Genomic DNA, 26,014 nt, shown 5'->3' on the forward strand with positions numbered 1-26,014 from the left:
GGTTCAAAGTCAAATAATTGTGATTCACTATGGGATATTTGTTTATCTATTACTCATAGAAATTAAACAAGTTTATTAATGGTCTGCAAAGTTTTATCTGGCTCAGATTATCATGATATATACCAAATGTGATTGTAAGGGTTAGCTGTATAATAAAAGCTTGATTTGCAGGGCTGCTGCACAGATTCAGAGTTTTTGGGTTTTTTTTTAATCTGTAGCTCCATGTCTGTAGTTTACAAAGGTAAATAAATATTCACTAATTTCTGTTGCTTCTATGAGTGTCTTGAATTTATCTCCAAGTGGGCAACAGTTCATTTCTGCAAACTGCCACCACATTTATGTTGACAGTTGTCTTTACAGTCTTGACAGAAGGAGCAATGATTGAATGGCTGCAAGAGCTCATTTGCTCTTTCAGTCTATCAAGTGATTCTTTCAGATAGTTTTAAGGTTGGTGTAGTGCCTGCTGTGCTATCCTCTGTCCTTCTGCCAACAAAAAATATAATAGCTGAGCAGAGAAAAATGTGGGATTTTTTTTGTTGTTTTTTACTTGGGCAATTTGGTTAGATTTTAACATTCGGGCTTGACAGTCATGCTCATTTAAGACCCAGTTTTTACAGTGAAGTATACCATTGGATATACATTATATATGGTACAACTTTTATACAGAACTGAGTTATATGTAAGACTGCATGTGGTCATATTTTTCCTCTCTCCTTTGTATAATAATGAAGTTTATTAGTTATAATTAGTTATAATAACAAAATGTATTGGTTTCCTTTAAGGAGAGTATTCTTTTTGCATTTAAAACGAATGATGAATTACAAATGTAGGACTTGTAACGAACAAAGATCCTAGCCCCTTTTGTTTTGATTGAGTCTTATGTTAATCACAGAGTCACAGGATGTCTCTGGCTGGAAGAGACTTCTAAGATGATCCAGTCCAGCTTTAGACCTAACACCACGAGCTCACCTCTAAACCATGTCCCCAAGCACCAGGTCCACATGCTGTTTAAATGCCTCCAGAGATGGTGACTCCACTACTGCCCTGAGCAAACTATTCCAATACTTGACAACCCTTCCAGTGAATAAATGCTTCCTAATATCTAACCTAAACCTCCCCTGGCGCAACTTAATGTTTTTGTTTATTTTGAAATGGGCATTTTCAGGTTTTCATCATGTGAAGCTTTCTAAAGAAATGCACTCTCACGTTAGTCTAATATTTTTTGAGTGAAATATTGGTGATGACAAATTCAGATAATAAAAGCCTGAGATACAGGTGGGTGGTAATTTACTGATTAATGTGCTTTGCTGCTTTGTCACAATAGGGTTTTTATTTTACTCTCTCACTACTACAAAGGAAATTGGCACCCTTATGAGATGTAAATATAAAGACACCTCCCCACATCCCTTTCACATGTGAACACACAAAAAGTTAGCGGAAATCCTTCTTCCCATTTTTGTTCGTGATTTGAAGCCAGTGCTTAGTGCTGCCTCATGAGAACTTATTTTTTTCAGGGTTGTGGAATGGCTCAGGACACTATGGTGCCCAAACTGAACTTTGAGTATTGGTTGGATAAAGCTATTAAATGGGGCCAAGCCACCACACTGGAATCCCAGAAGGATGTGTGCCTTCACTTGCCCCAGCTCCAGGAGTTTCTACGTCAGATTTGTGAAACTTTAAAACATACAGTAAGTGACTTTAAAAGGAAGAGTGACCTGTTTTGAAGACACCATCAGAAACAATCTGTACCATGTTTTGACAAAACCAGAAGCTAACAGTAGCAAAGAGGTTTGTGTTATTGACCTTATGTATTGCTGGATCAGAGAAGCAAATTGGGGGAACAGTCACAGGTAATGCAAACAGGAGTGTGCTTCCTGTTTCCCTGATTTATTGTGAAAGGAGCTTTTTCATCTTGATTGGTTGCTGTCATGTGAGATTTCCCAGCCAAAGGCCTAGCCTCTTAAAAAACTCTTTAAAATAAACAAGAATTTGATTCTGGTTGTCAGGTCATAAATTGGATTATTTAAGGGCCTTAACATGCAAAACTGTAACTGATCCTTTAAATCTTAGAGAGTCTGTTGACATGTTAACCCCAGTGTTGTGGCACACAGTGAATTCTAGCAGCATGGTCAGCTTGTTGGCATATGCTGATTGCTGTTCTGTTTAGTAATTTCGTTATTGTCTGCACTCATTAGAGTGCTTTTTAAAAAAGTCAGGTTTTTATATGGTTAGCTGTGTAAATGTCTTTCTGAGTGTGGCATTTTCAGTATATGCATTCAGAATAATTAGCTTTAGAAATATTGCATTATGAGTCTGAATTCTTATGGAAGTACTTATTTTTAAATATTCTTATTAAATGAAGATTACAGAGTTGTTATTTTCTTCTGAACTGAATTTGACTTTTAGATAAAAGATTTCTAGGTGGTGGTGTTTCTTCCCGTATTTATATATGTGTCTTTTTTTTAAGAGAGGGGAAAAAACCCCAACATTATTACTTGCTACTTCAAGTAATTTGAGGCTTGGCCTGAAATGGACCTTGTGAATATGGCCCCAGAAAGTCTAGGGCTAGCCCCAAATGTGAGGCAAATGTAAGGAATTTATTGCAACAGCAGGAGGTGGTTATTGTTGCTGCTACTTGCATGTTATCTCAGCACAGCACAATTTTTAAAAGCCTTCATTTATGAGACAGTAAAGTTACAAAAATGGAAAAATAAGACCAGTTGCACAGGATTGTATATAAACTACATTGTCTATTACTTTTATAGTGAAACTGCTTTCTGTTTGTTTAGGAGTTAAATTGGAGTTTGTTACTGACTAGTCATGATGTAATTTAATCTAAAGAAAGCAAGTGAAAGTGACAGATACTTAGTTTTATGCCATAGTAGGTATTAATTTCCTCAGAAACTTAATGAGACCGTATAGTAAAGCAATATAGTTTGATTGCACTTTTATTATTATGAAATCTTGGTTAGGAATAAATTTTTCTGATTACTAGATATGAGGCAAATGAACACATTTTCTACCATAATTATTATGTGAGGACATTACTTATATTAACTTTTTTGAATTATGACATTATAGCAAATTTCAGGAAGTTCTGCTTTTATTATATACCTGCAGGTATTTTGCTTCCAGAGCATTTCAGAGCAAAACCATTGAGATTATAATTCACAACAACCTGTAACATTAATAGTTATCCTAACCTACTTTTGATGTACAGTATATTAATTTTTTGTTTGTTTTTTTTCTAATGTTTTAACAGGATTCAATTGTAGCAATTCAGCAATTCCCTTTAATTGGCCAACTTCTAGGACGGCTTTGCTGGAATCCTTTTGTTATAGGATATGGTAAGAACATGTAATGGTATTTCTGCAGCAGCCCAATAAACTTTATTCTATAGGAATTAGGAAAATACAACTTGTTATGTACTGTGATTTTTTTTCCATAAAAACATAACATTCTTTTTACTTAAGGAAAATTTTAAGATGAAAAGGTTAGCCAAGTCATATAAAGTATGTGGCATTGAGAAATCTGTTTTTTGGAGCTAATTTAATGGATTAGTCACAAAATCTTGACTTGGGAGCAGTAAGTTTTAAACCTAGTGAGTGCTCATATGCATTATGATTCTGTTTCTCTTATTTTTGTGTTGTATTAATTACATTTTTGTTAGGTTCTCAAAATGTACAAAATGTAATGTTTCCGATTACTTTCAACATGTTTCTTCCAGTCCTACATCAGAATATTCTATTCTATGTGGTAATATAGAGGAATTAATTTTTCTGATACTTGGTTTGTTTCTTGCTTGGTGTAAAGCTGTGCTAAGTTGTTTTTATTGAGTTTATTCTGAATGTGTGTTTTCCCCATCTTACAAAAAAGTGAAAATGAACGTAGAATCAAAAGCAAAACTGTGAAGTAGTGACACAGGAAAAAAATGTAGCCTCTAGCTGGTAGTGTGTATATCTGGTGGTGAGAATAAAGAGCAACAAAACCGAGGACAGAACTCTTGGGATGGAGAATACTGTAATTGTGTTACCTCACCAGCAGTTCCAGGATGTTTTTCAGCTGAGATGTTGATATGTTGATATATGACTGGGGATCTACTTTTAAGCAGAAAACTAATTCTGAGTTTCTCTGTGACCCCTTAAAATACCCTTTTGCAGTCTTCTGCTACTACTACAACAAAAAAGGTCACTTTTTTTCTCTTGTGCTTTATGCTTCTTTTTGGGGAAATAAAGGAGTGAAACATTTTTGTGTTGAACTGGAGGGCCTTAATAAGGCAAGCACAGCATGTGACTCTGATTAGTTAAGCTCAAGTGATCATACGTTTCTTTTGGTTTGACTTTATCTTCTTCACAGAGCAGCAAAGGTGTGCTTTTGTGGTTCCTTTTGAGAAAGGACTTTTCATACTTTATAGCCTTATTTTTACAATGGTTCCCTTTTTAGTCATAATTACAGTTTTTGAGAATAATGGTACCTGTTGATATTTACAATTACACACATGCTTTGCTTCAGAGTTTTTGTTTGGAATGTACAGATCTTTAGACCATCAGTTTTTCTGAGCTGAGAATATTTTGTGGTATAGAAAGTAACTTCATCTATATTTTTCATCAAAGTTGAAAGCCATCTGTTTCTGGTTTTCACTCCTTTTTACAATAACCCCACCAATACGTTCTTGGTTTCCTCTACTTCTTTCCTCTTCTTTCTTATCCCTCAGCATTTTCTAAACAAGGAAAGTATTTTTTCTTCAAGTTGATCATTACCTCCAAAGACTGCAAAAGTATGGAGTTTTACTACAGGGTTGTTTTTTTTTTTTTCTCAAAGTTGCAAGCAAGCCAATTCAAAGAACTTCATTTGCTCAAATTGGAATTCTTCACTTTCATGCTTACAGATGAGTCAAGGAGATTTTCCGACATCAGTACACCTGATGATGTCTGCTTATACATTCCCACCAATTCCTCTTTTTAGAGCAACCAGAGAGCTCTTTGGACTGCTGGCATTTTAGATTCAGCAGATTTAAATTTTTTTGGCACTGCTTCTTAAGATACTGGTTAAGATAGCACTGGCTGTAGCAGATGCTGACTCTCAAGTTGGTTTGATGTAATTTCTTGTTTGCATAAATCGCTCATTCAGGCATGTGTCTGATATCAGGCCACCCGCACAGTAGAAGGAACTAATTTTGTTCAATTCAGGTTTTAATACTAATAAATGGAGAGGGCAAAACATGATACTTTTGCATCATGGCCAAACCACAATACCTGTCACATTAGATGAATGTCAGCTGGTGCTGGAAGTTGACATGGCTGATCACTCAGTGCAGGAAGCATGGTCTCCAAGGGAAAATAATCTCCTCATAAACACTCCAGAGCAGGAGGTGACCAACTTAGCCTTATTTAGAACACTTACATGGAGGAAGCATGACCTAAGAAAATCTCATGGCTGTACTTGTGGTCCTAAACCACGAGGGATACATGAGGAATTCAGTTTTGGTAGACATTCCAATGATTTTTCTGTGGGCTGGAGGATTATCTGCTCAGTAGGACCCTCCTGGTTTGAGTTTTGAGCCCAATGGCTTCAATCCCAAACTAATACTATAAATGCTGGGAAATTTCTTGGTAGCTCTGTATGTCAATGTATGTGTGTGAGCATGCATACTTATATATGCATTCATTTCCACAGAAAGTTCTGTTTTAGCTAATAACATTTTCAGATATATTTCAATAAAACTTTGCAAGAAGCTCTAAAAAGAAATTTCTTGCTGTAAGATTAGGTAAGATTAGGGTTTTCTTATTAGTTCCTTGTATTTGACCCCATTCATGGCAGGGTATTTATAAATTAACTGTATTGTAGGATGACTGAGACCACACTGTGTTATGAGGAAAACATTGCCTTTTTAAAAAAAAAATAAAAAAATTATGTGTGACTGACAGGGAAGAGGGGCAATCTGATTAATCATAAAAGTTAGGGCTTTGGTTTGTTTGGTTTTTATTTGTTGTTGTGAGGTTTTTTATTATTATTATTTTTCAAAACATCTTCCAAGCTGTCTCAAATTTCATACAGAAGATTTTAATTCTGTTTCTTGGAGTTACAACATTAATTTACTTAAGAAGCACAGTAGATAGTTTATGACCTTTTTTGAGATGTAATTTCCACCTTTTAGTTACTAATTGTGTCCTCTGGATGTATTAATTTGGTATTTATTTCGTCAGCAAACATTCTTTCATGCCATAATAAGATCAAATGCCTTTGTTCGTATCCTGATGGTAGTTTTCAGTGCATACCATCATGGCATGTTTCCCATGGGTATCACAGTTACTAGAAAAATGGGAGGAAAAAACCCACCAGCAAGTTTTCTGTGCCTGTGTTTGGTCTTTTCATGTGATTATCTTTTGCAGCTGCCATAATTATTTTAAGATCTGTCCCTCCTTATTCTTAATCTTCTCATCTTTCATCCCCTGTTCAAAGCATTTTTAAAAGGAATATGAACCTGAGAGTGTCCCTCAGAGTGTCTTTGGGTACTTCAGCAAGAGGACTGTATGGTCCCTATTCCTGCTTTTTACACATCTATTGGGAGGCTACTTTGGTTTTGGTTGTAGCCAAAACATAATTTTAACTGGCAAAATTGTGAAGCTTATTTTAGCTTCCCTTATTTTTAGGGAGCTGTTGGCGTAGCTAATACACAAATAAAAGTTGGTTTCATTTAGGTTGAGCATTGAATGTATCTAGCAAAATCTCTGAAAACTCAGTATGCTAGCAAAATGCACCTGTATGTCATTTATCTAAGCTTTGTTTTCATTATTTTAGCTTTCATCATACTGGTCTATGTTTCTGATAGGCAAAAACATATGTAGGTTACTTTATATTAAGCATCAAGTCATCATGTATAGTCTTCTACTAAAAAGTCTTCCCATCTATAAGTTTAGTTAAGCAGTTACATGCATTTTTTTCACTCTTTCCTTTATATTTTCGTCAAAAGAAAACTATAACAAATAAAATTACAAAATTATATATAGTAGTTATACATTATAAGCAGGGTGAGTCAAAAGAAGGAACCTGAACTATGTATACTTTTTTAGGGATAGGTGATTTGGATGTGATTTTTCTTTTTTTTCCCTGTGTCTTTCTGTATAATTAAATTTTTTTCAAAAATGTAATACATATCATTGAAAATTATCTCAAAAGCCAGACTTTATGGAGAGACAGTATTTTAATACTAGTAATTAATAAAGTTTAAAATATTAATTTTCCAAGAAGAAAATGGCGATCATTTAGTAATTTAAATAAATAAACCAGTATTTGTGGGTTTTTTTCCTCCCATATACTTTCGTATCAGAGTTTAGGTGAAATGTTCTTTTTTAGAAGATAGAGTTGACTCTTAGTGCTGATATCTGAATGCTAGTAGGATATTGTTACAATCAAAGTATAAGGTTTGAGTTTCTGCTGAGGAGTATGCAAGATGTCTCCTTTAACTCCAGTCTTAAACAGCCTAGGAAATTATTAGCCTTGTAAAAATCCATATTAAAAAAAAATAATCCCCAAACACACAATGGCAGAATACCCCAAATTGCGGTCAGTTAAATGTGTATGTTTGAGAAACCATTTGTGTGCAGAGATGTTAGTCAGTGGGAGGCCAGTAATGGCCTACAGGCTTGTTGGACATTTATTGAGGAATACTGGTTTAAATCAATATTCACTTCTCTGATCACCTAGTGAAAATTGAGGCATTACTTAATGGAGCTTTTATTTTTAATTCAGGCTTCTCCAACAAAGCACTTCTAAATAATAATGTTTATTACTTCCTGGATAACAAATGCACAGAAAACAGAAGATATCACTTGTTGAGCTTGATAATCAAATAGTCTTCTAATATAATTTCTGAAACTCATGTGGTATTTACTAATTTGTATTATTTTAAACAAGAATAGTATAACTTACTAAGTAAATATTATATCACAGCTATAATACTATGCCCAGTTTTCTTAATTTTTATTACAATATTGTGATTTTATTCTGGGATGAAGTGTAGTGTAGAGACTCTTGATATCTGCCAAAGGACATTGGGGAAAAAAAAAACAAACCAGCCTATTTTTTTCCAAAACAAAGTTGTGGAAATAATAATGAGCTAAATGGTTCTTCAACTACTTACTCCAGATGATTAGCTCCTCTATATTATCTGAGCATCTGAGCAGAGACAGTATTTCTCAGTATGGTAGATTTTTAGAGAAGGCAAGTAATTTCCAACACTGGATTAGAATTAAGTAAAACCTGATATGATCCTGATCATAAGATCCCAGTAGTTTTTTTTTTCCATCAGCATGTAGCTATTCTGCTGTCTGCAGAAATGGCATTTTGCTGAAGCATGGAGAATCTTAATATATTCTTACAGAAAACTCACCGGTTTACATTCTTTTTTTAATTATTTCATACTTCACAAACTTAAATTTTTCAGAAGTGGCCATTCTTTAGTTGTGTAAGCTTTGCACACAATGTAAGAACTATTTGACTATTGTTGATTATTGTTTATTATTAATTATATTAATTATATACATATTTGAAAGTTTCTTGATGATATGTTCAAGTGTTACTTATGTTAACGAATGTTTCTAAGACTATCTAAATGTTGTACAGATTTTGAACTCTGATACCTTTTAAATTGCAATTGAAGGAAATGATTACATAAAAACTCATATGAATAATATTTAATGTGTAGTGTGAATCTGGTAGAATAGAAGCATTATGACTTGAGACTGATATTTGGGGCTTTAGTTTTGTGGATGGATAGGGATTGTGGTGTGTAATTCTGTGTTTTGATTTTTCTTTTTTTTTTTCCCTCTAACTGTATCCTTTTTTTCTTTTTTTTTTTTTCTTTTTTTTTTTTTTTTCACCTGCAGATGAAAGCCAGAAGACTCTGATGTGGTGCTTATGTTGTCTATACAGCAGTGAACCACAGAACCCTGTGGAATTGAAGGCCAACAGCTGGATACGGGTAAGTGACTGAATCTTTCCCAGGACTGCTTTGAATTAAATTGATTATTTAAAGGTGCTACATCTGTAGCATAAAGACACTGTCATTTAGGAAACTACTCCAAACACAAGTTGCATACATACTGTGTTGAAGTATATATCACTCTAATTATAACACAGGCAGTACTAGTCTGTAATTTTATATATAAAAAAGATGCAGCATCTTAATGTAGATAGTTTTCATAGCTTCATAAGTTCACTAAGCCTAGTAACTATGAATAGTGAGCAATGACCACAAACCGGAAGGGAAGCAAGTGTTATTAAAAAAGAAGAACCTTTCAGTTAGGATAATATCAATCATAGTTTGTTTTGACAACAGTTTATGATTGCTCTTTAGTTTTATTCTTTATTCAAGAATTTAATTGTATCCAAACTTCGTGCAAACACAGTCAGAGAGGGGAGGGATAGTGCTTGTATGTGGATTTATATTTAGTGACTTAAGGAATAATGAGCCCTTAACTTTAATCTCAAATATAGGGTTTTGTATGGCACATCTGTTCACACTTCATATATTTCCACACTGAACTAGCAAAGCACATTAGCATGTTAATAACTTGCAGCACATTCATGCTTAATGCTCTATATTGCTGCATAGCAATTTGAGGGTGCAGTGTTGTTGATTTTGCATCCTTGTACTCTCCATGGGTCCATATCAAAATATAGCTTAAATTATTAATTGAATGTTTAATGTATTTTTAAAATATCTTGTCCACACCACTAGTGAGAATATAGCAACCTGATAATTATTTCTTACTCTTTTACTTTGTACATCTCAGTTTATCTGAGTATGCAGGTAATATTAGGATGTATAAATTATTATAATATAGGTATTGATACTGCAGATGTTTATGTTGGGAAATAACTATATTTAACTGTGTATGCAGGAATTCTCAGCAGTAAGTTTTCACAAACATTCAGATGCCTTTGGGTGCCTGTGTGTACCTATTTGGTGGGTTGAACCATGCACCATGAAGTTTTCAATCTAAACTTTTCTAACTAAAATCAACCTTATTTTCTTTGTGTCTTTATCCTTTTCCAAGAGGCTTTTCCTGAGATCAATGTACTTGGAATTCATGATGCAGCAATGCTTTGAATACTGAAGTAAAGTGATATAAAATTTTTTTTCTGCTTTTTCTATTGTAGTCTTGCTGGTTGGATATATTCTTCTAATGACACAGGAGATGTGCAATAGCATGCATTTAGTTATCAAACAGAGCAAAATTTGTTATGTTATTTGTTATTAGCAGCAGCATATGTGTTAGTGATGTTAAGTGGTGAGGGAGAATTTTAGCCAGTCTTTCACAGGTAGCTTCCATTTCTGGGAGGGAAAAAACAGTTGATTTAGTGTAGATCAATTGCCTTATCTGATTGATATAACTGAACTGATGGTGCTGATGTAAGAAAAGTATCAAGTAAACAGTAACAAACAACTGGGGATAGATGAAGGTGGGACTGCTGCTTTTGGCAGCACTGGGACTAACATATAAGCATTTGATTTAAGCCTTACTGTAAACTGCAGGAATTTCTCCACACATTGTGTGTTTTAATCAACCTTAATAGTCATTGTGACTTGACAGATCAAGAGTTAACCTAAAAGTGATAAGGAAAAGGATATGGAGAATTTCAAAGCACAAACATATCTTACTACCTTTTTTTTATCATTCAGCACTTCCTCCGTTGCTTAAAGTGGGTGTAGCATAATATGATCTGAAACTTAATATATTGATATCTTGATTGGAGGGAAACAATCAGCTCTTGGAATTAAAAAAGAAAATTTAGAAAGATAGGTAAGGGAGTGGTAAATTTCACACTATAAGGATCCAGAAATTGAGATTAATAGGGTATTACTGATTTTTTTTCTATATTCATTAGAATTTTTTCTCAGTTTCTTACTATTCAGTGTGCATCATCACAAAACTTTTGAAGAGAGTGAATTTATCTCTTTTTCCTAGTCAGCATGGTAATTTTGATCACCAACAGCTGTGACATAATAGGGACTATCATGCTTGTTTGTACGGAACAACCTAAGTAAAATAGGTTTGCTACTCTTGGAGGCTTTCTTTTGCTATGTGTGATAATGATTTATACTTGAAAAAAACCAAACATACAATTAAGTCAGTTGACCCACCTAGTGCATACTTATTATTGTTCCCCCGAACAGCTTTGTTTTCTGAATTATATGTATGTCAAAAGACTGTCACAAAAAAGGATCAAGACGTATTTGCTATGAAAGCCCTAATTTGAAGTCTGCATTGGTTGTTTTCATACAGAGTGAATGATCACCCCCTCTGGTGGTTTGATCTGACCTCAGAATTGTTTGTGATACAGTGGGAGCTCTTTATAGCAGTTGAGATTCACTCTCTGGTACTAAGGTGCCAAGCAGATTGTGATACACTATGGAAAAAATGGCCAAAATTCTAAAATACGTAGTTGAAACAAATTCTTGGGGGTGGGAAGAAAGGTAATTCTGTGGCTATATGATGTAAAGGGAATTGAAATCCAGAAGTTAACTCTAAAGAATGCTCTGAACTTTGCTAATTAGAAAGTTTATTAGTATCCTGGAAAACTTGCCTGTACTTGAAATGAAATCATAGCTTATTTAAGGTCTCTGTAGGCAGTGCACATGGAAAGCCATCCATGACCACATAGGTAGGGCTGTCAAGTCGATGCACACTGACACAGAAGCCGTGGAGAAGGGATTTACATGTAGGAACTGCTGTTCAGCTTTGGCTGAAGTGACCTTTACAGTAGGACCTTTGGTCCTGCAGCTGAGTTATCTGCTCAGCTCAATGCTTCAGCATGCATTGAGGAGGAATACTCTAGTTTTATAAAAGGTAAAGTAGTTCACTGTGTAAGCCAGCATTCATCCTATGAACTGTGATCTTTGGGTGTACATTTAGTTGACAGTAGAAAAAACAAAATGTAAAAGAGGTAAACCAAACAAAAAAAAACCACAAAAAACACCAGTCAACCAACCAAGAGGGAAGACTAGTGTGTAATGGAGATAAACAATTATGTCTGCTTACTATTAACTGTTTAATTTTAACAACAACAAAAACAACCCTTTTTAAAATTGCTTCTTCATTTGATGGTTTTAAATATGGCTTACATGAAAATTTTCTTCTGAAAATGCAAAGTTATGTCTGATGGGAAAATTACATTATTCAATGAATGTTACTTTCTGAAGTAGATTTCAATTTTATTAGCTTAGCCATACCTCCTCTGCTCTCAGTTTGTAAACTGTTTATTAATTATTTATGGATTTGGATTTTGTTTCAAAAACTGTTCTTTGAGAATGCAAACTTAGTCTTTTCAGGTAAAGGATTTCCATTTTGTAAAATTTAGTGTTTGAAGTAAAGCTGCAGCATTTGCTTGCTGGGGTTTCTCTTCTTTTTAGGGAATTAAGAGGTATACCAGAACTTCAGTGTCATCTTGTTATTTTCTTAACAGCTAATTTTAATATGGTGCATGTTTAATAGAACCCCCCCTTCTACAGTGATGCTTGAATGTTTCTGGTCAAAAAGAGTTTTGTGGGGTTTTTTGGTTGTTTTGTTGTGTGTATGTTTGTTTATTTTGTTTCTGTTTTGTTTTAGTCTGAGTTATAAATCCACAAATATAATGTCAAGGCTCTTTATGTGGGAGGTTTCCCTTTAGTGTTCTACACTTGCCTCCTGTGGAAGACAAATTAAAATACCTAAACTGAAGTCTTGACTTCCAGGAGAATGAAAGGCATATACCTTTCCTCCTCTTGCCAGCCTTTTGATGTACCCTGAAGTTGTATTCTTGTAGAAAAAATTTAATGGAGTTCTGTCTATTGTATTAAAGTGTTTTGCAGAGGATTGCTGCTCCTGAAATAGGCCAGATCAAGAAATTTACTGCCAATTAAACACAGGTTGTTTGAGACTTACAGTGATGTTTTCCAGATGGCCTGTTTTTTTCATTATCATCTTGACTTTTTAATTAAACTACAATTTTAATTGAGTTGGTTCAGTTAATGAAGCACTGACCTTGCACCCCTACTTCTGAATCTGTGTTAGAATATTCAGCAAAATGGGTTTTGAAGATGTTTGCTTTGTGATAAATTAACATTGAAAGGATGGTCTCTAAGTGATGGGTCAAAATGGAAATGTTTGTGATTTACTTCTTGGAACAGATGCACCTGCATTACAAGGCTTAGTTACCCCTCACTATACACTTGCACTTTTGTGTTGTTTTCCTTTCCTCCTTGGATGTTCAGTGCTTCTTCGCTTCTATTTTGAATCACTTCACTTGTATTTTGAGCTGTCTGCTCAGGTGTTACCATATTTGTCATTCTTAATAGTTTGAATTTTTTATGTATACTTTGGTTAGGCAAAAATATTCAGGAATAGAAGAAAAACAACACTTCTATAAAAACAGGAGTTCATAAAAATGAAATTTCTCAAAATTTTAGGTTTTAAATGGACTTACCACTTTATCATCAGGAAAGAGTTGCTTCTGAAGAAGTCTCATACAAATTAAAATATAAGTATTACAAGGAAAAAAGAAAATAGGTATTGATGGAACTACAGGAAAGTTGTGGAGAATAGCTGGGGAAAAAAAATGAAAGAAGACATGTTAAGAAAAGTTCAGAGTGTGCATGCTTCCAGGTACTTTGGCTTTATTTGGAATGAGTTACCACAGCAGTTTCAATATTTCTGTTGTAATGAGGCATCACATAAAGGAACTGAGAGGGACCAGATTATCTTTGTAAAGTAACCCAGATCACTTTTATATGCAATGAAAGTTGAAAAATGGAGGTAGACTCTGCAATTCTTATTATATTTTCTTCCCATGTCTATTTTATGGAAAGAAGCTAATTTTGCAGGATATATGACTCACATCTGAGTATCTGAGGATGAGCTTGAAACTGCACACAGCTGTTTGTGGTACACAGTAATGACAACTTCATAGCTTATTATGATAGCTGTTTACTAACAGTGGTTTGTATTCTCACATACTAGTAGATGGCATGTTTCATAGAATATATAAGTATATGTATGTTTGGTTTATATTAATATGAACACAGCTTTCCATTTCACATCATTCTAATGCATACACTTCATAGGGAGGATGAACATTGTATTTTAAGAATAGTCTCTAAATTAGAAGACATCTTCACTGCTGCCTTGGTTGTGTGACATTATTTTGAGTTTTAGCTGTCTAATAATGTTTGCACTAGTGAGAGTTCTGAGTTAAGATTCCTGAAATTTTTGACAACAATTTAGGATACTCACTAATAGGAAAATTAATTTAATAATCTTCCTATTTCCTGTATGCACAGTGTATGCAGTTGAATGGATTTTTGTATTTTCTTGCACATAGTTACTCCAAAGATGTGGAAGAACTCTTCCTGTGTTTTCTCTTGTTGTTGTGATAATGACTAATTATTCATAGTTATATTTTATAAGTATATAGGGGCCTTGTATGTGAGGATCTGTTGTGTTAAACACTGTACACAAACCGTTTGAAAAACATTTCTTGTTCTAAAGTGGTTACAAAGAAAGATTCATTAGTTGGAAGAAAGAATCAAAAAGAAATAACCATACCTTTCCTCAAGAATCCTCCTTTCTCACTAATAAAAAAAAATTACAAGTAGTATTCAGAACTGTGTTTGTGTATTGGCCTTCCTCTGGTTTTCCCTAGGCAAACATTATTACATGGTTTCATGGTGATTGATTTATGTATGGTCATGCACTACATTTTTTAGGAGAAATCTATGCATTTCAGAGTTTGTTTAGTATGTCTGTCATCGTATCTCTTGGTTTGCTGCTTCCATGTTTGAATTTATTCTGCCTCCTTTTTCACTGTTGCATGGTTTCAAAAGTGTATTTACTGTAGGCATGAGGCTCCCCCCACAATATCAGGTACAACAAAGCATCCATTCTTTTATTTCTGGTGTCTTGTTAAGAGTAAGCCTTTTGCAGCGTGCGCTAGCACAGCAACTCTAGCAAGTGTGGCAAGCTGCAAAAAATTATACCAGGAAATAGCAGTAGATGGCACTCTCTGTATGAAGTGGTCGCCAGTGCATACCTCGCCCAAACATGCCTACACACGGGAACAGGCATTCTCACATACTTTTTTCAAAGAGTAGGGGTTATTTACATGTTAGGGATTAAACCAATGGCGGTAACATGCAGCCTTTTTGTGGTTCTATCTGGATGTTTTTTTGAAAAACAGTATTCTGTGGTAGTTTGCCTTTTTCAAATTTGTCATGAGCATGACAAGTAAAGATGAGTGCTTCTTCTAAAGAAGGACCATGTTGAACTTCTGCAACCAAATTAATGGGTATAAAATAATAACTGTTACCAAGTAAGTGTGAACAGCCTTTCAGTGGAATAGGTAATGAGAAATAAAAACTAGGAATTAGTTGTTGTGCATTATAATTTCACTTAAGCTGTTCTATGTTAAAAAAATCTTCTGTTCTTAGTTAAAACTAAGAGCAATTATTAAATAAATATGCATAATTTGTTGGACATGTACAAAACCAATCCAAACCAAAACCACTGAAGAACTACTGGATTCAATATTTTAAGAGAATATCTGATAAAGACACACAAGGAGAGACATCTCTGATTGGTGCCAGATATTAAGCTTGCTGTAATATCAGGGCTTAATAGTTGTTTTTAGAAAAACAGAATTTATGTTTTCAAGTTCAGCCCTCTCCATAGGGAAAACTTTTATTTCCTTGGTTGTCATTCAGAATGCAGCAACATGTGTTTAAAACTCTAAAAGTTCTGTGAGTCTGGGAGAAAATAGTAATACCAAAAATGCCCTTGCCTTGATGCAACGTACCATGGGGAAGAATATAGCAAGACAGATTGTACTGAAGAGTATCGTATGTAAGGATGGACTGTATAAAAAGTAATCAGAATACAGTTTATGCACTTAATCAAGCTACCTGAACCACCTTTATGAGTGTGTCTTTATGCAGAGCTTTAATAAGCATTCTGTGCAGTTCATGAAAAGAGTTTGAGAAACAGAATGGCTTAATTTAAGAAAGGAGTCCTCAGTTCTTGTAACCATCTCGGCAAAAAAGCAGAGATGGAATGATTGCAGTCATGTCAGTTAAAAGAGGAAAATGCTGCTGTTTGTATCATGGGCCTAACAAAAGCCAGAGGAAGAACTGCTCTTTCACTTGTCTTAGTTCAGTTTGAGGTTTTTTTTTTTTGTGGAAGATGAGCTCCAGCCGAAATAATAATGAAATAACTGTGGCCATTCTGGAAACTGTCTGAGAATAATTTAGTAATCAAACACTTTTCACCTCTAAATGTGACATTTGCAAAGATAAATTCAGACCTGGGACAAAATTGTAGATTACTGGAAAATCCAGCAAGCATTTGGGAAAACCTCAGTGAGGCAAAACTTAGCTATAGATCAACTATTTTAATTTGTGTAAGATCTGAGAGTATTAAAGACAGAGGCTAGATAGAAAGACTTGTTAGTGGCACCTTGTGGGGATGAACATTGAGGCCATTACATGATAGAGGAAGATGAGGGTAGATAAATGGATACTGGCACACCTGGTGTGAGGGAGCTCCGAGGGCAGGCGGCTCCATGGCAGAAGGTGAGCCAGGATCCGCAAGGGACTAGAAGGCAGGTGAGGCTGTTGCTTTGCACATAAATGACACAGTCACTCAGGAAGAGCAAAGCCAGTGACAATCGCTAGGGTCAGCCATGTGTCCATTGATGTCCAGACCAGGTTCACAGTGCTGAAGGTGGCCCGAGGTCAAGCTTGGGAGTCCTGGCCATGGTCAGCCTCCAAAGCAGCAAAGTGCATGACCAGCCACAGGCACGGCTGCAACATAGCTCAGGTGAGGCCCAAAAGCCTGGTTTGCTCCTGACTCAACTCTCAAGTGAACTGTCAAGGACTCAGCTTCATACAGCTTGTGCTCACACAGCACTGTATGAGAGCTGGCCTTCAGCACTGGCAGCCAAACCCCTAGAAAGGAGAGATAAGGAAGATACAACTGCTCTGTTCATACAGGTTTCCTGAATGCTTCTGCATTTGACTTTTGTCAGAGGTAGGATGCTACCTGGATAGAAAGCTGGTTTTTATGGTATTTCTGTTCCTGTGTAATTAAACTTGTCTCATTTCAAACATACCAAATTTCAAACATACCACATAATGCTACATAGTAGCAGCATTAGGGAATGTAATTTAAAAGTAAAGAATGTAATTCAGGAATACTAGTTCAGAGACTCACAACAATATAGTTATGGCTTTTGCTGTCAGTTTGAGAGAGCAAAGGGAGGGCATTGCAGCACTCTGGTGATTTCTTTAAAACTTGTCATGGTAGTTCCTTTAAGACACTGGAAGAAAGGGAGGCTAAGGGTAGACCTCATCACCCTCTACAACTACCTGAAAGATAGCCTTTCCTCATAAGAGAGATGCTTCAGTCCCCCAGTCATCTTCATCACCCTCTTCTGGACTCCCTCCAGAACTGGGGAGCCCAGAACTGGATGGATGCAGTGTTCCAGATGTGGCCTCACCAGGGCAGAGTAGAGGGGCAGAATGACCTCTTTCAACCTCCTGGCCACACTCTTTCTTATGCGCCCCAGGATTCTGTTGGCCCTCATGGCAGCAAGAGCCATTACTGGCTCATGGATCACGTGCAGTCTACCAGGACTCCTAGATCCTTCTCCTCAGAACTGCCTTCCAGCAGGTCCACCCCTAAACTAAATTGGTGCATGGGGTTTTTCCTCCCCAGGTGCAGGACCCTACACTTGTCCTTGTTGAACCTCATTAGGTTCCTCTCTGGTCGGCTCTCCAGCCTGCCCAGGTCACACTGGATGGCAGCACAGCCCTCTGGAGTGTCAGCCACTTCTCCCAGTTTTGTGAACTTGCTGAGGATACACTCTATCTCCTCGTCCAGGTCATTGATGAATGTGTTGAATAAGACTGGACTGCATCTTGGCCCCTTAGGGACACCACTGTTTACAAGCCTCCAACTCAACCCTGATCTGTTGATCACTACCCTCTGAGTTCTGTCACACAGCAAGCTCCCTCAGTTTCCTAAGGAGGATGCTATGGAAGACAGTGTCAAAATCCTCGCTGAAGTCAAGGTAGATGACATCTGCTGCTGTCCCCTCATCTAGCCGACCAGTTATGTCATCATAGAAGGTTAGCATAGTGGTCAAGCATGACTTCCCTTTGGTGAATCCATGCTGAATTCTCCATGCTGAGATTCTTGGCTTTCACATGTTTTTGATGACATCCAGAACTATTTGTTCCAACACCTTCCCAGGGACAGGTGAAACTAACTGGCCTGTAGTCCCCTGAGTCCTCCTTCTTGCCCTTTTTGAAGACTGGAGTGACATTGGCCCTTCTCCGGTCTTCAGGCACCTCTCCTGTTCTCTAGGACCTCTCAAAGATAATGGAGAGTGGCCTAGGAATAACAACTGCCAGCTCACTCAGAACTCACGGATGCATCCAATCGGGGCCCCTGGATTTACAGATGATGCTTCTTATACAAGACTTCACCCTGGGGTCCTTTAAGCCTCAATAAACAATTGGTTTCCCAGTGTCTAATCCACTCCAGTTAGGTTTTCTGCTTATGTGAATATCTGTTCTCCTGTATTGGTGATTCCTTTAACATCTGTCAAGGGAGCTTGTGTCACTTTTTGTCTCTTTAATCTTGATAGTTGTTATAGAGACTTGCTTTTAGTCAGGTTTAATGTTTTTGTTCTCCTGCCAAAATAACTTTGCATATTAACTTTTGAGAGTTCAATACTGTTTGTAATCCGTGTCTGTTGATTATCCTAACCAGATGATAGTGGGGAATATTTTTAAGTATTTTGTTTAAGTAAAAAAAAACCACCATCTTGTCTTAGGTGAGAAGCAGTTCATACTGTAAATCATCAAACCCACTTTTCTCTCAATTCTCCTTGACTGTAGGAAGGTTATCTTTAAGATTATGAACTCGGGCTGGATTACCTGATGTGAAATACTTTGCTTCGATAATGAACAAAAGATTGTTTTGCCCAAGACTTGTCCACATTTTGTGTTTTTTTACTGTTCCTGTTCTCATCTGCTGCTCACAAACCATTATTCCTTCTTCCCACACTGCTCTTCTTTTTCCCCAGGGTCAGTGGTTGTTTAGTGTTTGTATACCTTGGTCTCTTTGGGTCCAGCTGTAGTTCCTGTCTGTATATTTGGCTCAGATTCACTTAGCTCTTTTCCTCTCCAAAACTCACATTCACTATTTCTACACATTTAGATTTTTTTAAAAAAGAAGCACTTCTGTTATTCTCCCCATTTGTTTTATTTCAGTTGCTGAAATAAACATGGCATACTGTGTATCTGATGAAAATATCCATAAAGATTGTGAGATCTGTTAGAATGTACTGTAGAAGTGCAAAATTATTCAAGGGTTCCAGGCATACTCCACCAGAAGTTGAACTTCTTTCCAGTATGTGTGGGGTGTTTACCTGAATTTCTGTTCATACCTTCACCAACGACTGGTCATCTTGGGGGCTCCTTGAAACAAAACCATCCCTGGCAGAATGTCTTTCTCTAAGATAACTCCAAGTATCTTCTGCTAGACTGAAATTGCCCACAGTATGAATTTGCATACAGGGAAGTACTGAAAAGTGAGATGATTTTCTCTTTACAATCTGAAGAGCTGTTGTCTGTTAAACACTTATTAACTTTGTTACAACTTCTTTTTAGTAGGAATTTCATTTATTGGCATGTGATCCTCTGAGGTCACACATCTGCCACAAGACAGGGCAGGTTATGATATGACTTTCTTGCAGAACATTCCCTTTTTTTTAAATTCCTTTTTAATGGAATAGATGTCTGCATGCCAGCACATCTAAAATAGATGCAACTGCACTGTGTTCTATGTTCTTTGGAAGAAATTACATTAACGGAGAGCATGAACATGATAAAGGAATTTGCCTTTTTTTTAATATCATAGAATTATAGAATGATTTGGGTTGGAAGGGACCTTAATGATCATCTAGATCCAACCCCCTGCATGGGCATGGACACCTCCCACTGGACCAGGTGGCTCCAAGCCCCATCCAACCTGGCCTTGAACATTTCCAGGGTTGGGCAGCCACAGCTTCTCTGGACAACCTGTTCCAGTGTTATACCACTGTCACAGTAAAGAATTTCTTCCTAATGTCTAACCTGTATCTCCCCTCATCCTTTTCAAAGCCATTACCCCTTGTCCCATCACTCCCTGCCCTTGTAAAAGCCCCATCCCAGCTTTCCTGTAGCCACTTCAGGCACTGGAATGTGCTCTAAGGTCTCCCCAGAGCCTTTGCTTCTCCAGGCTGAACAACCCCAACTCTCTCAGCCTGTCTCCAGAGCAGAGCTGCTCAAGCCCTTGGATCATCTTATTGGCCTCCTCTGAACTTGCTCCAACAGCTTTGTGTTCTTGTGTTGAGGACCTCAGAACTGGGCACATTACTCCAGGTGAGGTCTCGTGAGAGCTTAGTAAAGGGGGAGAATCCACTCTCTGGCCCTGCTGTCTACACTGCTTTTGATGCAGCCCAGGACACAGTTGGTTTCCAGGCTGCTAGTTCATGTTGGCAACTCATGTTGAGCTTTTTGTCCACCATCACTGAGGTCCTTCTCCTCCAGACTGTTTTTAATCCACTCTCTAGAGAGAGACTTAAGCACACCTTTTGGTCACTGCTTAAATCAATGGCAATTACTCAAACAGGAAAAACTAGACCAGCAGCACCTCTGGTAAGCCTGTTGACTTCTATGTACAAACAGTATTCAGAAGAAGGGAGGGGGAAATATTGCTTGGTTACAGATCACCGAGTGGTTTCCACAACTCAGAGGTAAAAAAGCCTCTCTGCTATCTGTGAGGGGATTATGGAAGAAAGGATGAAAAAGCAGCTAAAGACGTGGCACCTGGAGTTTAACAAAGTGCCTCTTCATTTGATGTCAAAAGCTCTACCACTGAGCTATACTCACTGGTGCTCCACTTTTTCTGAAGAGTATTGAAAAACATTCAAGTTTCCGTATCCACTGGTTAGGTTCCTTGAGAGCCCACTGCACACCTCAGTGTCCCTGCCAAAGGTTGCACAGAGAGTTAAAACAGATAAGTGAGTGCACAAGCCCTGCAGTTTCTTGTAGTCAGAGCATCAGAACCTTCTATTCTGAAGCTCAGAAATCAACCCTCACTGCACAGAACATTCTCACAGACCCCAGGAGAGATCTCCATCTTCTTTCTGAAATGAATTTTGGCAAAAGGAAGCTTGGAGTGAAGAAAACAGGGGGCACCTGGAGTTGAACCAGGGACCTCTTGATCTGCAGTCAAATGCTCTGCCACTGAGCTATACCCCCCACACTGTTTGGCTTTCTGAAGGGTATTTTAAAACACTTATATAGAGAACAAGTTTCTATATCCACTGGTTAGATTCTTTTCCTTGACAGCCCTCTGCACACTTCAGTGTCCCTGCCAAAGGCCATACAGAGAATTGCTACAGAGAAGCAAGAACAGGCAGAAGTGCACACAGAGTGAGTAGTTCCTCTCACACCCTTCCAGATTCCTAGTGGCCAGGGCCTCAGAACCCTCGATGCTGAAGCTCAGAAACCTTCACTGAATGACAGAAGCTCACAGACCCAAAGAGCTCTCTCTGTCTTCTTTCTGAGTTGAATTTTGGTAAAAGGAAGGTTGAGGGAGAAGAAAAGAATGGGGCACCTGGAGTTGAACTAGGGACCTCTTGGTATTGTTGCTTATAATCTTGGTTTAATACAAATTAATCTTTGTGATTTAAGGAGACAGTGTTCCATCTCTTTATTCTCTCTCTAACATCACCAACTTTCATACTGATTAATTGATCAACAAAGATGTAGGTTGTACATTGAAATTTTAATAATCTATTCTTAGGTTAAGGGCATTGATTTGATTTGTGACCAATATATTTGACATATTTTAATAAAGCTCACTACATACTATTTTTATTTGTGTGCACACTTTGTCAGATATTAATCTAGGGCTAAATGTACATTTCCAAGGTTGAAAAAATGACTGGACCTTAATAGGAAATTTATGGGATTAATTATTTGCAAGAACATGCTATGCTAAGGATCATCCAAATATAACTTAAAAAGCTTTGTTTTTGTTTTTGTTTTTTGTTATGAAGTATTCTCCAGTATTTATAAAAGCAAATCTACAAGTTCACATTTTTCTGGAAGATGGGAATTTAAGGTAACACAAAGCAGATATTTAGTGCACAAATTATAGTGAACCTCAAGATCTGTTCTTCAATCTGGCTTATTAGGTTACGAAGAGCCTAAATAAATTTTCATTTGTCATTCCACAGGGGCATATGATTCCCAAGACCACGTGATGCAGAAAAATATTAAAATAATGTTGGATTTACAATAAATGATGTCTCTGTGACATAAGAATATTATAGTAATGACAGATACGGGTAATGTGTCTATGAAAAGGCTTAACAGTTGCTAAAGGTCATACCAAGAAACGTGTTTTTCCCTTCTTATCTAGACAGTTTTGAAAGAGGGAGATTAAGAGCTAAACTGAGATATTTCAGTTAAAATTATGAACATACTTCACCTGCTATTTATTATTGAGCAAGTTAGAGGAGAAAGAATGTGTGTCACAGAGCAGAAGTTTTAGCATGGTTTTATTATAAATACAACATTTGAATTTTTTCCTTTTTTTCCTTCTAAGGGAAAAACACTTGAGTAATATTCAGACTAAGATAAGTGTTTATGTTAAACTATTTCTTATCTTTCTAATAATATAACTATAATATTATACCATAAATAAAATACAAAACAATTAGAAGGGAACACTAGTTTAAGGGGCAAGGTAAGGGGGAGGGGTGGGGCATGTACCAGGGGATCTGGTTTTGCCTAGAAGTTGTGGGAAGAGTGAGATCAGTGTTTATCATCAGGAATTTTGAACACTGCAAAGACCACAGCGTATTCCTTCAGATTAAAAACATATGATGGTGATTAAAGTATGTATCTTATACCTCTCCTATTAATTTTTTTTTTAATGTTTCTCTTGTCCTTCAGAAGTAATTGTGACACTTTTCCTCAGTCATTGTATGTGGAATTTATCCTTGGCTCTAATAAAAGGTTTATATCAAAGAGGATCTAAAGACATTTCCTCAAGAAGTGGCCTGCAGTGGGTGGAGATCAGTAGGCTTTTGCCCAGTCCTTGATTTTTTTAATTCAGCCTTGGTCTTGGTAGTTCCCTCTTATTTCCTCAGTGGTGGCACACTGGTCAGTTTAACACTTCATATTTATAGCCAGTAGACAATCTGTGCTTTTCACAGTAGTGTCAGTGCAGCCAACTCCTGGCAAAGTTGTTGAAAAGGTACAGACTGCCTCATGAATTTGGTGGGGAAGAGGGTAATAACAGCTATGTGTTGTTTCCAGCAACAGTGTTGTACTGCTTCACCTGATGATAGAGCACCAAACAACATCAGGAGAATGCATTGCATGTAAATTTTGAACTTGTTTACAACTTATTGGAGAAATAAACATTTAAAACAAAATTTTCTGCTAGGACTGCTACTTGATGTTAAGGGCTTATTTTGTAATTTTCAGAGTTACTGTTACTATGAAGTATTAAACATTCTTAAAGAGAAAGGGAGAAGGAATGTATTTAAATCATAGGGCCATTGGAAGTGTTGTCACTTGCGGCATGCACGACCTCGAGAACTACCTCTCGTGCGTCCAGAACTGCATGTAATAAAGAATGCCTGCCTTATAAAACTTAAAAGACAAGTGTCAGAGGGTTCTTTCGGCAAACAAATTTTATGGTAACATCTAGATACATGTCTGTCGCGAGCCGATTCCGGGGGGCTACCGGCTGTCAGGTGCTTCCGCGACTTCCCCCAGTCTGGAGGGGCTGTTGGATGAGCCCGAGGGTCACACGTGGCGCTGCCTCCCACAGAGGAGCGGCCGCTGCGGGACCGTGTCTTAGAGGGGAGGTTAGAATGCAGCCCCACCGCGCCCACACATTGCTGCTGAGACCAGCGTTAGTTTGCGAATTAACCGGTTTATTAAGGGTCAGCACAAACTGAGGGGTGAGGTTTAGGGAAAATCAAATGGCTACCAGAGATCTGTATCTAATCTGTATCTATGCTATGCAGTAGTAGTACTGTGCCCTTCAGGGAAGTAATGCACAAGTGCTGTGCCCTTAAGTTGTTCTCTCCGAGAGGGTTGTGGATCAAAGGAAAGGGAGGGAGGAGGGCAAGCCCGACCTTAAAGAGGTCGCGATGTGGGTGCAAGAATGGAGAGAGGAAGAGGGGCTGTATGGAGTCGTTACCGCGGCGAGGCGGTTCCCCCCGGCGGCTGGCTTGGGGCGTGGGGTGTGTGTGCCCCCGGTGCCTTCCCCAGCGGTGGCAGCCTGTGGATGCCCCCCGTCTCCCCGCGGTTGCGCTCCTGGGCAGGCAGCTACGGCAGGGTCCCCAAGTCTGTGGTTTCGGGGGACGGGGGCAGCTGCAGCAGTTTGGTTTCCCCGGCAACCCGCAGCAAAACGGGAGTGGGGGGCTCCGGTCCCGGCCTCGACGGCTGCGGGAAGGACCCGGCGTTCCCAGGGCCAGAACCCGGCGCTCACCGTCACGTCTCAGGCTCCATCCCCAGGGCAGGCAGGTCAGCAGGCACGCCCGGCAGAGTCCAGGCACCAGCCTCAGCGAGCAAGTCCGATGAGCAGCAGAGAGGTGTCCCATGCAAGAAGCGTCTGAGCAGGCCCCTCTCACCTGCCAAACCCATCACCTTTTATACCCCAGTGACCCCCTGTCCAGTCAGTGTCACTGCTGCAATGCATGAACATACTGATGTCCAGAGCCAATTGGCATCTGTGAGCCCCAAGTTACGGTGGTAACTATTGGGGGCAATTCATAACTTGTTGCCCATCCTTCCTGCCTTGTACCACACCTGTTGTTTTGCTTTCGTTTGTCCTTGAGCAGCAAGCCTTTTTTTTTTCTGTTAGCTGGGTATAATCAGCAGAAGGCCCTTGCTGACTTAAAAGACATTTTGTTTAGACTTATGTGGGGAAGAAGCAGAACAGTTTCCCACAATGTCTGATCCACACTTTGTGTAGTTTTTGTTCTTTAAAGGGCTAAAGCAATTACTTCATTATAAAGATGTGGGGTAAAAGGGTGGTGTGTCAGGCTATATCTTGATAAATAGGTTAAAGTGAATGTTCCAGTGATAGATCTCCTTTCACTATGGCACTGGCTATACTATAAGGCAAAATGTTTTCATAAACTTAAAAGAGAAGTATTTAAAGTATCCACTTTTGAGCCTTTAGTGCACATTAATAATAACTTGCTATTCATGTTCAATGGTTTTCTTGTTGGACAATATAAGGGAACTTGCTGCAACAGATGCAATAGATTACAAGACTGCAAGTATAATAATTACAGCATGGAGCAGACTTTGCTGGCAGATACAAGAATGTAGCAATCTCTTTAATCATAGAGCTTCCCATAGTGTGGGTGGCCACGGACTGCAGACATTTCAGTCAGTCCCTTCTCCCTGCAGTGATGGTTGTAAAACAGAGCTGAAGTAAACAGCATTCCACAGAATTTCAGGGGGTTTTAATTTTGAGAAACTGTAGCTTCCCTTCTTTCCTCATTCTGGCTGCTTGTGTCTGATAGCCGTAGCCATAAAAGTCATGTTTCCTACCAAATTAGTTCTGCTTGAACTAAAGTATATATAATGTGATATATAGAGAGACTTCAAGAAGTTGTTTTGTTTTGTTCTATTAAAATATATATTACTTTAAAATGTGAATGTTTCATTGTTTTTTTCGCAGTAAGAAGTAACCTCTGCACTTACATTAAGTACTGTATTATGTTTAATCCTTTTAAAAAATCCTTTAATCTTTGTTGTTTTCATTCTTCCAATTTTTTGCTTCAACTCTCAGTGTTGTTTTAGTTTTTTTTCTAAAAAGTTGTATTTTCACTCTAGCCATTAGCAAGGCACTTTTACTCAACTAAAATCAAGAAGAACTTACAATTTTTT

The 26,014-nt window shown here is 37.7% G+C and overlaps 1 protein-coding gene and 1 non-coding gene across 2 annotated transcripts in view; one reads left to right on the top strand and one right to left on the bottom strand.

Moving 5' to 3' along the window:
• Positions 1-1,523: 1,523 nt before the first annotated feature.
• The window catches only part of FANCC (FA complementation group C), a 69,182-nt gene continuing 44,691 nt past the window's right edge, over positions 1,524-26,014 (top strand). Inside the window, exons 1-3 of the mRNA XM_051642958.1 lie at positions 1,524-1,688; positions 3,263-3,347; positions 8,889-8,983. Coding sequence (XP_051498918.1) covers positions 1,524-1,688; positions 3,263-3,347; positions 8,889-8,983 — 345 coding nt within the window. The remainder of the gene's footprint in view (positions 1,689-3,262; positions 3,348-8,888; positions 8,984-26,014) is intronic.
• Positions 21,275-21,346, bottom strand: TRNAC-GCA (transfer RNA cysteine (anticodon GCA)). Its single transcript has one exon. It is a non-coding gene; the product is annotated as a tRNA-Cys (tRNA).

The sequence above is a fragment of the Apus apus genome, chromosome Z, assembly GCF_020740795.1.
Source record: "Apus apus isolate bApuApu2 chromosome Z, bApuApu2.pri.cur, whole genome shotgun sequence".
Taxonomy (NCBI): domain Eukaryota; kingdom Metazoa; phylum Chordata; class Aves; order Apodiformes; family Apodidae; genus Apus; species Apus apus.